The sequence below is a fragment of the Lissotriton helveticus genome, chromosome 3_1, assembly GCF_964261635.1.
Source record: "Lissotriton helveticus chromosome 3_1, aLisHel1.1, whole genome shotgun sequence".
In the NCBI taxonomy this organism is placed as follows: Eukaryota; Metazoa; Chordata; class Amphibia; order Caudata; family Salamandridae; genus Lissotriton; species Lissotriton helveticus.
Window position 1 is genome coordinate 1099059971 of NC_136061.1, and position 13215 is coordinate 1099073185.

General features: G+C 43.7%; 1 protein-coding gene across 1 annotated transcript in view; it reads left to right on the forward strand.

Annotated features, from left to right (window-relative positions):
* The window catches only part of PLA2R1 (phospholipase A2 receptor 1), a 974624-nt gene that overhangs the window by 376714 nt on the left and 584695 nt on the right, over window positions 1–13215 (forward strand). The window contains exon 6 of the mRNA XM_078681678.1: window positions 1039–1167. Within this exon, the coding sequence (XP_078537804.1) occupies window positions 1039–1167 (129 nt within the window). The remainder of the gene's footprint in view (window positions 1–1038; window positions 1168–13215) is intronic.

Here is a 13215-nt window from a genome sequence, read left to right on the forward strand (position 1 = left end):
TACAACGCAGGTACCTTTACAACGCATACCATTACAACGTAAGTATTGGTAAGTATATAATTTTATCAAAAATATTATAAGTTTGGGTTTTTGGGTAAAGGGGTATTTTTAGGGTTGAGGGTCAGTTTGGGGTTTTTTGGGTAAAGGGGTATTTTTAGGATTCAGGGTCAGTTTTGGGTTTTTTGGGTAAAGGGGTATTTTTAGGGTTCAGGGTCAGTTTTGGGTTTTTGGGTAAAGGGGTATTTTTAGGGTTCAGGGTCAGTTTTGGGTTTTTTGCGTAAAGGGGTATTTTTAGGGTTCAGGGTCAGTTTTGGGTTTTTGGGTAAAGGGGTATTTTTAGGGTTCAGGGTCAGTTTTGGGTTTTTGGGTAAAGGGGTATTTTTAGGGTTCAGGGTCAGTTTTGGGTTTTTGGGTAAAGGGGTATTTTTAGGGTTCAGGGTCAGTTTTGGGTTTTTGGGTAAAGGGGTATTTTTAGGGTTCAGGGTCAGTTTGGGTTTTTTTGGGTAAAGGGGTATTTTTAGGGTTCAGGGTCAGTTTTGGGTTTTTGGGTAAAGGGGTACAGGGTAAAAATTAAGTACAATAAAATTTAAATTACATTAAATTAAATTGATTAAATTAAATTAAATTAAATTAAATTAAATTAAATTAATACAATTACATTAAATTAAATTAATTAAATCAAATTAAATTAAATTAAATTATATTAATTTTAATTAATTTACATAAAAAAAATATTATAAACTTACCAATACTTACGTTGTAATGGTATGCGTTGTAAAGGTACCTGCGTTGTAAATACATGCGTTGTAATGGTACTTCGTTGTAATGGATCCTGCGTTGTAAAAATTGCGTGGTAAAGGTAGGCGTTGTAAAAGTATGCGTTGTAACGTCATACATCCCTGAGCGACTTCACTGGTAATGGCGCGAAATATGGACCATGCAGAAAATAATAGAAATAAGAAAAATATTGTGGTACATATTTGATTGCGTGATTTGAAAAGGGGACCATTATAATTTTAGATTTTTCTTGGGTTTCAGACAAATCACGTGGTCCATCTACAAGAGAGCAGTGTGGACTGCTACCCTCTTGGCGTACTTTGCCCTGTAAATCCCGTCTGCCCTATGTATGTAAGAAATATTTGAATCATACAATAAATGAACCATTTGGTAAGTGCATTTTTATTAATATTTTGGGTGTCTCAGTCCGGGTTATCATTCTAATGTGCCAAGTAAATAAGTATTCTTACCATGTAGAGGAAGAGGGCTTTTTCAGAGGTTACATTTAGTGAACACTAATCAAAAATGTATATTGGTAGTTTTCTTATGGCCCTTTCATACAAGCAGAAAGAGAGCAAACAGTTTGTTAAAAAAACATATATGCTTTTCTTTTTAAATCGTGTCTGCAGAATAGATTTTGGCAAATACAATCCTGCACTATAGCTTAGGTTTAGGGTTGAAGTAAATAAACCAGATATGTGAAATACTCTATCTGCTCAATATAATTACATGGACTCTCATCACGCAGGCCACCACTAATGAAGTTAACTGGAACACACTTGTTTTTTTAATATAAAGCTGCGTTTCATGTAAATACTTTATGATATGGACTCACATATTGATGTATGAACTAGAAAATGTCTTGTATATAATTTGATTTAATGTTTTTAGAGTTAGCAAATTGCTTTGCAAAATGTCAGCTTTAATGGAATAGCTTGGAGAATAACATTTAGCAGAAAATGTAGACAGAGGCGGCTTCTCTGCGATAGCGGAGGAGGGTTGCCCCACTGCTTTTAAGCAGTGCAACATAAAGTAAACATTAAATGATAATAACTTCAAGTTATTATCATTTTCAGTTTCTGTGCTGCTTTGCGGTGGGCTGGGCTGCTCTGCTCTCGTAGCAGGGAGAGGAGGAGTGGTTTGCCCATTCCTAAGTGCACATGACTGTTTGGCCAGCCCACTCGGGTCACCCAAAAAAACCATGTGTTCTTTCCCTGTTCTCCATGAACACAGATATGTCCTGGAAAAAAACCGGTAACCATGGAGCTCAGGGACTGATTTCATAGACATTGTTTCTTTGTTAGATATGTACGAGTTTTAAGCATAAAAGATACAGAACAATAAAATGAAAAACAGGAATGAAAAATATAAACAGAATAAAGGTAATACAGACAAAACTATATGAATGATAATAAATATCCAGGGTATTGCGAAGTCAGAATTCAAAGCTAAGTAGCTCAAATAAGACACAGTCAATACAATAGTACAATGACTGAGTAGAAAATAGGCCATGAATCCATATTGCAATTAAAACCATTCCGTTCTGCAAATAAAAGCTTTAAAAAGAAATACAATGTATAAAAAATACAGAATTATAATTTGGGAGAATTAATTACATATATTTATTTTATTTATTATTTATTTATTCAATTTATATAGCGCATTATCACTAGTAGGTCTCTAAGCGCTTGTAGTGGAAAAACTGATCAATACAGAAGGACAGGTACCCAGATTAGATCAAGCCCCATGCTTCTCGGAAGAGTACAGTTTTTAACATTCGCCTAAAAGGCAACAGATTCGGTTCCTTCCGTAGGCAGAGAGTTGTTTATTCCAAGCTGCCGGTAAAGTAGTTGAAAAGGCACGTCCACCGCAGGTAGCCATGCGATAGCGAGGGCAGATCAGAAGCGAATCATCGGATGAACGCAGGGTCCTTTTTGGAAAGTATTGCACCAACCTAGCTTTAATATAACTAGGAGCGTTGCCATAGACTGCCTTATGCGCGATGCGCATACCTTTGAATAAAATCCTCCGCCTAATAGGAAGCCAATGTAATTGGCATAGGAGAGGAGAGGCATGCGCTCTTCTAGATTTTCCAAAGACCAATCTCGCTGCATCGTTCATCACAATTTGCAGTCTTGAAAGTTGTTGCTGAGGGAGCCCTACATAAAGGGAATTTCCATAGTCGAGACGACCTAAAATTGTTGCAGACACCACAGTCCTTAAGGTAGAGAAGGACAGCATCTGCGAGATTTTACGCAACTGCCTAAGGAGGCCGACGCACGTGCCCACCACAGACGACACCTGATTTATCATGGAAAGATTACCATCAATGTGGATGCCCAGGCTTTTCACCACCTTAGCTGGTGCCGGGGTCCTACCCAACTCCTTTGGCCAGAAGCGATCGTTCCACGGGTTGCCCGAGCTGGTAATGGGCAACACTTCGGTCTTTTCTGGGTTGATTTTTAAGGAGTTGGTGGACATCCAGTTACTCATGAATTTTAAGATGTTATGCAACCTAGCCTGGGCTCCAGATGAATCCTCAATTTGTATGATAATCTGAGTGTCGTCGGCGTAGTTGTAAATCTGACACTCCATATGATTGAAAGCAGAAATCAGTGGCTGTAAATATATATTAAAAAGGAGCGGTGAGAGAGCCGAACCCTGCGGAACTCCACAGGTTATGGTTGCTGCTGTAGATACAGAGTCTAACAGCTGGACCCTCTGCGATCTTCCCTGCAGGAATGAAGTTAGCCAGCCTAACGCGGTCCCCCCGATGCCCAGATCTCTCAAACGTTTCAACAGTAGATTGTGACACACCGTATCAAATGCGGCGGAGAGATCTAAGAGCACCAGGGCCCCGGGGATCTTCTTCTCAGCTTTGCATCATAGTTCATCCAAAATGGATACCATCACCAGCTCCGTACTATGATGTTTTCGAAAGCCAGCTTGATTTTGCTCTAGCAGGTCGTTGGTCTCCAGGTGTTTCGACAGATGCGTCAAGACATGCTGCTCAATTACTTTGGCTAAAAAGGGTAATTGGGAGATGGGCCTATAGTTCTTTAAATTTTTAGCATCAGCCCCAGGTTTTTCAAGAAGCGGGATCAGCCGAGCTTCTTTAAAGGACGTTGGAACCTGTCCCATCTCCAACGACCTATTTAAGAGGGTAAGAACATCCTCTTCGCACCCCGATAGCGAGCTTGAAAACACTAGGGGGGCACGGGTCCACCTGAGAGCCTGAATTCACTCTCTCCACCAAACTGGAGAACATCTCCTTAGTAATCAAGGGGAATGTGTTAAGGGATTGGTGTACGTCAGGGGTAACTGGCAAAGTGAATGATGGACAGTCAAAGATTGGAGTCCGAGATATTTCATCCTGAAGATCCTCAATTTTACTTATAAAGAAATCCTGGAAGTTCTGACAGTCTTCCTGGGAGAACTCCAGTTTCTGCTCTTTAACATTTTTCAATTCATTAAGTACTTTAAAGATTTCTTTCTGCGGGACCCGCGCTGTTGCTATTCTGGTCTCAAAGAAATCTGCTTTGCGAGTCAGGATAGCCTTTTTATAATGCGCTAGTTCCTGTACATATAGGTTCTGTGCATTAGTGTTATAATCCCTCCTCCAGGCTCTTTCCACCCTCCGAAGGGCCTGTTTCTTAGCTCTTAAGGTCTCGTCGAACCAGGGCGCCCCCGGCCCTCTATCTACCCATTTCACCTTTTCCGCCGGAGCAACAGCGTCAATAGCTTTCTTCAGTTTATCGAAAAGCTTTTGGCTGCCGACCTCGATATTCTCATTAGCTATGTTTAAATCGGTGGAATTTACTAGGTGTCCAACCAAGTCTTCCTTATTTATATGATTCCATCTCCTAACAGTTTTCCACACCGTTCTCTGACGGATTACCCCCCTGGGAAACTTCCTCTGGCCTGTGATTAAATAGTGGTCAGACCAGGCACACGGTGCGATGATAATATGACCAGGGATAGAATCTGTAGTCCATACCAAATCCAGGGTATGACCCTTGACATGGGTAGGGCCAGTCACTAGTTGAGTCATCCCTAAGGCCATTAGGGCCTCTTCTAGGTACAGAGCTTGCCCTTCTTTTGGGGAAAGCTCCCAGTGAAAGTTAAAATCTCCCATTATCAACAGGTTCTCATAGCGGGATCTGAGATCATGAACAATTTCCAAAAAAGGATCCAAAAAAGTTGATTTAGCCCAAGGAGGACGATACAACAGTAAAATAACCCAACAGGTGATGCCCATCTCAAATTTCACTCCCAACACCTCTGCTCCCCCACAATTTTCTGCGCATACTCTTTCTGTCCGCCAGTACTATTATAAAAGAGCGCGACCCCCCCTCCTCTCTTGGTACCCGTGCGGTTGAGGCAGATAGCCTTGTAGTTCGGGGGAAGAGAGGCCACCAGATCTGGGTTAGAAACATCCTCAAGCCACGTTTCCGTGACTCCCAGAATGTCAAACCCACCATCCTGTAGCAACGAAAATAATTCTAAATTGTGCCTCTGCACAGAACGAGTATTTAACACACCATACCTCAAGGTGGTGTCATCCCTCCCGTTTTTCCTCCCCTCCTTTAACAGCATAGTTTTATACAGTCCCTCTTGTCGTAACAGCGTTATACATTCCTGGGTGAGCTGTACATTGGCCTGGTTTAACTGTATTAAGGCAGTTCTACAGTACCTGATGGGTTGGCCAGGGGTTGTGGCCCCTGGTTCCGGTTGGTCGTGGATGGGCGTAGATGGGCTCGCCTCCGGCGAGCCTCCGGCGCGCACGCTGCGCGCTAGCATGTGGCAGGTTAAAATAGACGTCATAGGTAGCCTCCTGACAGCTAGAACGCTGCCCTAAAATGGCACCCAAAGAAAAACGTCCCAACTATCCCCAAGATGGCGGTGATAGTCGTGAATGTGGGGAGAGATCCGCTAAATAGCGGTGAGGAGACAATTTACAATGCAGGTAAGCGGGCAAATACACTAAAAGGTGTACAATGGGAAATAATATCCCACCAGTTAAAATTACACTAAAAATAAAATGCCTCGAAAAATGAACAGAAACAAAACGCTAATAAGCCTCAGCACTCGATACTTCTCTATGGACCTTCTCCTGAGCAGTTCAGTTTAACCATATACAGGACCAGCCTGCAAAAGAGAACGTCTTAAATAGACGTCGTAGGTAGCCTCCTGACAGCTAGAACGCTGCCCTAAAATGGCGCCCAAAGAAAAACGTCCCAACTATCCCCAAGATGGCGGTGATAGTCGTGAATGTTGGGAGAGATCCGCTAAATAGCGGTGAGGAGACAATTTACAATGCAGGTAAGCAGGCAAATACACTAAAAGGTGTACAATGGGAAATAATATCCCACCAGTTAAAATTACACTATATATATATATATATATATATATATCTATATATATATATATATATATAAAAAGTTTTTTAGTATGATTTTTTGGGAATTTGAAATGTGTAAATTTAATTGCAACTTTTTAGTTTTCTTTAAAATGCACTTGCATTGGATGAGTTATTTTCAATCTAATAACACTACTGTTATTATGTTGGAGCACTATGCTCTCTTTACTTGTTGAATTATGTATGGAGCATTATTATATGCTTTTACTAAATTGATAAGATGTAAATATTTAGAAACTGTGATAGATTTAGGTTTCTAGTTTATGAGTTGCTTTTGAGCACTATGCTACAATTCTTTCTTTTCCCACTGCGGTATTCTACTGTGGTAAACTGTTTATTTCACATGTTAGGTCTACATTGTTGTGCACCCGTGCGACCTGTTTCTTTAGGCGCAGGGGCTTTTACTTTCTACATATTGCATCCGCCTACTCCAGGGAGAGCACTTGCTCTGCTATACTGCTAATAAATTTCTGCACTGCTACACTATTTGGTGTATTGGCGTTCCTTACTTGATTTGGAAGTAAGAGGGAAAGAGACGAGGAGAAGGAGGTCCGTGCCCGTCTATGACCGCAGCAAAGGGCGGTCGGGATTGCTTTGATATATATATATATATATATTTATTTTTTTGCAGAGTTTTATATAGCGCGAACTAGAACCGAACCGAATCAGTTATCAGAGCGCTTTACATAGCACCAGTTATGTTACATGAGGACACACTTTCATTTTTTTTTAGGCACGGGGAGATTAAGTGATTTGCCCAGAATCACAGGGGGTTTTTGGCGTCGTTATCGAGACTCGAACCCAGATCTCCAGGTCCGAGGTCGAGCGCCTTAGCCGTTAGGCCAACCCTATATATATATATATATGTACTGCTTCACAATCCTTTCTATCCCCAGACAGGAAGACAGCACTCACAGGACTCTGATTTGCGATGTTTATTCTTCAAACAGACAGACACGTTTCGGAGAAACTCCTTCCTCGGTGTCAAAACGTAACGCGCTGCGTGGCGCCATTTAAACTGATTTCCATTTCACTATGGAAATCAATGAGGGCTGGCCTTAACGCTACATAGTGCGCGCCAGCTTGGAAGTGTATCCTTCATAACTTTTCACGGCATTACAGTTACAAACAAAGCTTTTTGCAATAATTAATTTCCAACTTAACATAGTATTTCTAAAAAAATACGTTATTCACTGTGATGCATTTGATCTTGCTGTGGATCGGCAATTGGAACCTCTATCGTGACGTTGCTTTACCCCTCAGTATTCCATATGTTTGTTGCTGCAGATCGGCATTCTTACAGTGTATTACAATTCTTAAAATCTATTTTGTTCAACACCCATTACCTTTAAACTCATTTGTATTTTATATTTGTCATGGAAATCGATGGGGGCCAGGCTTCACGCCACCTAGTGCCCGCCATCTTGGAAGTATATACTTCCTAACTTCTCATTCTAATCCCAGTTAAAAAACAGAACTCTTTACGCCAAATCAATAAGATCTGACATTCTATGGCATATATTCTGCATTTTTGGCTGCAATTTACTAGGAATGTATTCAATCTTGCAGTGGATTGGCAATTGCAACCTCTATCATGAGGTTGCTCGTCCCCTCTATATTCCATTTCAACAATCATTACACCCCAAACAAAAATTCATATTTAGAAAAATCCAGGAAAACCCAACAAATGACCCAGAAAAATCAAGACAGATCTATCAAAATACTATTACAGTATTAGCTCCCTAGATGTACCGCTAGTTCCTCCCCACTATTTAGTCCATTTGGAGACTTTGTTTGCAGGTCCACAATGTACCGGGATTCTATCCTTCTTAATTTCAAGATTCTGTCACCTCCCCTGATGTTTGCAGTTACACAGTCTACACAGAAATACTGTAGCAGATCCCTGTTGCCTTTGTGCCATTCCTCGGCAGCGAGAGGCTATCACGCGTGCAGAAGGCGAGCGAGCAGACGAGCGAGGCAAGCAGACGAGCGAGCGAGAAGGAAGAGGGAGTGGAGTGGAGTGGGAGCAGGAATGGGGGCTGCCGGACTATCGGCTGACGGCAGGTCTTCAGACCAACAGCCGCAGCAGTCTGTGATCTGTCAACGAGCAGGAAGGGAGAGCGGCATGCAAACTGGAATCAGCAGCGGACTCCCGCGACCTGTGGCCCCTCCGGCACCAGCGGCTCTCGGCGGTCTATGGCTGAAAGTGGATGGAGCATAGCTGGCGCTGCAGGGCGACAGCCCTCCACAAGCCCTCCACTAGCACCGTGAGTACCCGCAAGCCCGCTCTGGGGGAGCCACATCATTCTCCAAACTCTGAAACAGCCGGTCCCCTGCGTTGTGACCTGTTAGCTGCTCGCCCCCAACCCTGAACTTTAAATTTGTGCTAAAACGCTCTGTCCACCTTACAGACCTCAAAAGGCCAGAATATTACGTAATTACAACGTCCTTAAAGTCGGCATTTTGATTTAAAAGGACCAGTCAAGGACTCTAATAGGGCCCCCCCCAAAAAAACGTGCTTATTGAGCACCTGAGGGGGACTGTGGACGCATTTCTCTCTCTCCTCCCTCACGGCGTCACTGATCTACAGAGCCTCCCAAGACCCCTAAGGCTCCTTCTTAGACACCTCAGGAGCAGCAGAAAGTCTACCGTGTGGGAGATCTACTACTCACTGTCTCTGGCAGTTTGGGCAGCTTGGATTTAATGTTCAATGTTTACGGTCCATTCCTAGGTCTCTCTAGGGTCATTCACCTTACCTCGGGTCAGCCCAGGCCTTTCTGACTGTTTTGGAGGTTTTGCAGCAGCTGGAAAGAAGAGGACGCAGAGGCAACAAGGGAGCAGGGAGTAGGGCACAGGGAGCAGGCAGCCAGTGACAAGCTGCCAAATATAGAACACTGAATACTGAACACTGCACACTGCATACTGCATATTTGAACGCTGAAATACTGAGCTCTCTGTACTCTCTGTTACTCACTGTACTCATTGTACTCATTGTACTCATTGCATTTATTGCATCCACTGCATTATCGCTGCCCACCGCCCTTCAAAGAATCCACAAGAGCAGCAAACAGTAAACCTAACTTGCCACAAGCACATTAATTACAAACCGAATACAACCATACGCCTGTCAAGCACCGGAACGTCTGGTGAAGGCCTGGTGAACGCCTGGCGAACAAAAGGACCTGCCAAAGGATTGTAAGAGCCGCAGGTCTGACAACTGAATCGCGCCTTTAGCCACTAGGCGTTTTTCAGGTGACTTAAGGAGAGCTCATGAGGTCAGGCAGGTCTAGGGAGACGCTGGCGTCGAAACCAAAGTCAAAATAGGGGAAAAAATCAAACCCAAGCGCAAACCACATCATAGAGCCAAACCTCATCACAACAGAGCTGGAATCGGCCAAGGCTCATGGGACGGCAGCAACAAAATTGCAAGCCACAAGTAACTGTTACCAACCAAAGATTTATACGAAGTTTAATTTCTTAAAGGATATGGGCTCAGCCATCTTCTCAAGCAATAAACCCCTGCAAGGCCTGCAAACCCCATTGCTACCATTGCCACCACTGCTACCAGCACTGCCATCACCAACGCTAGTAACCATCACAAGCCCTTTGTTTTTAGACATACCTATGGTACTACAGCATCAAGGCGAGTTTGTGAAGCATAGAAACAAAAGCACTTCCCAGAGGACCCCGACCAAAGGAGAGAAGCCCCACGAATCTGTCGGCGATCGGCCATCGCCTCCTCCACAACTCGCAGGTAGACAGGAAATAGGTAGCCTGAGTAATAGTCAAAGGACCCCACCGGCAGAACTCAAAGCCAACAAAATAGTTATCACACCATCACAACCAGATGACAAACCAGGCAACTGGTCCATCGAAAGGGTCAAAGCCAAGCAGGTGCCCGAGGCCGAACTATGTACAAAAGCAGAGGAACAATCCAGGGAAACAAATTTCAGTCTTAAGACAAATACGCAATCCAGGAGCCACAGCACGTCGATCAAGACTATAAATCCAACGACGGCAAGTACTCTACCAGTCACAGACCTGTATGCCTATGCTCAAGGCAGCGTACCCACCAACCTGGGAGGACTGGGGGTAGGCGCTCAGGACCCTAGCCAGAAAGAAGATGGCAGGGCAATGGTGTCTTACCTCAACACACTCGAATGGGAAGATATGCTTGCAACCTACAACCCAGTCCAGAAGGAGCACCCCCACAAAAACCTCCCACAGACTGCTCACAACACCAACAATAGCAAAAACGAGAAAGAACTCAGGAAAGAACAAAACTCTGATACCTGGAATTCTCTCATAAATACAATTCAACTAGCCGTCGAAGCCTTGCAATATCAATCAGAAAAGATGGAGTTACAACTAACACTTCTGAACACACTGGCAGTTTTCACAGCCGGTATCAATGACAAGCTGGGCAATCTGAACAGATTGATAATGAGAGCACAAACAAGCACCTACCTCAGCTGTAACTGCAACCAGGTAGTCGACAAATTAGTTACCCTGCCCTCAATGCTAACGGGTCTCATTAGCGATATAAAGAACTCAAACGCAGAAAACACAACAAAAGATCTGGGCACCATGAAAATCGAAGAGGGATAATCTAGGAGGGAAAAACCTGGCAAAAGTCCAAAGGACAACCTTGATGTTCACAACGAGGAGACACCACCGATTGGAATAGGGAACTCGCAAAAACTCAACGTTAAACAAAAAGGAAACGGCGCAATCAAAATCCACAAACCATCACAACAAAATACTTTTCCATTTTCGCAGGCACACAGGAAAAACACACAGCCAATGCAACAAATGTAGCCTCAACACATCGGGCAAACTAGGTATCAAACACTTCCAACCAACAGCAAAAACCAAACAGCAGAACGATGGATCATGATGGTAAAAGGGTCCAAGACTCACTAACAAGAGACCAAATCAAACAAAATGAAGAACTAAACACAGAAACACTGAAGATACAACCAACTTCAAAAATTGGTAGGGAAAAAAACTACACTGGAGCAAGACATCCAAGAACAATTGAGAGAACCAAGACTCTCAAATAAGCAATCTAATCCTCCAGGGCAAGCACCTGGCCAGATGCGCAACCCAGAGGCATCAAGATCATCCGAAATTAAGCAAACATCTACTTCAAATCCCCATGAAGGGGACAGAAAAAGAACCAATGGCCCAACCTCGAGCCCAAATCATGAAGAATCAACAAGGGACACAGGAAATAAGAGTGCCCACACTAGTCTCAGACAAACAGGGTACTCACTGGCAAAATGGCCACAAGATAATGGGGCAAAATCAAAGCAAACTCCTCCAAAACAAACAATAACAAGTCCAAACACAAAGACCTCCTTAACAGCTGGAGAAAGTAAACACCTGAAAACCCAGGAAGTAAAACTATGCAATGGACCAACGGCTACAACATATCGATCACCAGTGAAACAACAAAGACAAGGAATCAGTCGACAGCCGACAGAGGCCCTGGTCTTTTACCCCGAATACACGTCAAAAGGGCAGAAGGACCTGCTAAACCGCGGAAATATCCCCAGACTAATGGAATTTATCCCCAAACTGGGGGGTATAAGCACAAAGGACCTAGTCTCTGTAGAATTTTTACCTGCTGTCCACCCACAAAGCTCGGACGCAACTAAGACAACTTGGACTTCAAGCAACATTGTAGACTCGATCTTAGCTGAACAAGATCTACTCAAAAATTGGGGAATTAAGTTGGTCCCCTTTCATAAACCAGCCTACCCTTCACCATTCCTGAGCAGGACGAGCCTAGCGCCAAAGATACACCAGGTTCACACCTTCAGTGTACTCAGGGACGCACTGGGAAGCTCACCAAAAAGGAGCAAAAGCAGCCCTTGGGATTGATCGGAAGCACGCCCAACGGCAGCAGCGGAGTCTCACCAAGTATCATTCCTGAGCCGGACGAGCCCAGTGCCAAAGAAAAACCAGGTCCACACTTTCAGTGCACTCAGGGACGCACGAGGGAGCTCACGAAAAAGGAGCATAAGTAGCACCTGGGTTCGATCGGAAGCACGCTCTACGGTAACAGCGGAGCCACACCAAGTTCCATCAAGGGAAACATTGTCCCGTACTATCTTCATATGTCCAGAGGAGGACTGACGCTACTTACAAGTCAGAGCCGGCAGCGAGGAAAGGGCACCAACCCTAGGCATCTGTTCTTGGAATATCAACAGCCTAACCTCAAAAATGGACGACCCAGATTTCCAGCACTACATCTCCCTTTTTGATATAATAACGCTGCAAGAAACTTGGCTCAAAGCCCCACAGCACATTAAGGGCTACACTTGCTTTACCACACCAGCCGCAAGGATTAGTAGGTTCGGCCATCACTCCGGAGGTCTGGCCACCTATGTTTCCATTACAACAATAGCTTCAGCAACCCTTATGGAATCATTCTCAAACACAACATTAACAGTTAAAATAAGACTAGTCCTCGAGAATAAAGAAGAAGAAGTATGCATAATTAACTCATATGTCCACCCAAAATCTAAAGCGAAAGACTCAGCCAAAATTACCAGTCAACTGGCTGAGTACGCCACCCAGATGGAAAAGCCACTCTTCCTTCTGACAGGGCACCTAAATCAAGATCTATTTGGCTCGTCAGAAGGACAGGGGGCACTGGCTCTAAATAGAATCTATAATATACCACCGCAAAACGCCCTACCAAACAGGAAAAAACATCTCAATAGCCGCTTTCTTTATGACCTAGAATATCAAAATCTTCGGGCACTGAATGGATTTTCGACAGACTCTACTCCAGTAAAATCCTTTTACTTGATCACAACGTGCTCCATTCTGGGCTGCACTTTCGCTAGTCTTGCGTTATTACCATACATTTTGGGGTTTAGAATGGGAGACAAGGGCAACAGCGATCACCGCCCCCAGGAATGCCATATAATATCAAAGACTCCAACCTTAATCAGGCCAGACACAGCGCTGGGGCCCACCTACTCCCTGAATCAAAAAAGGATCAAATG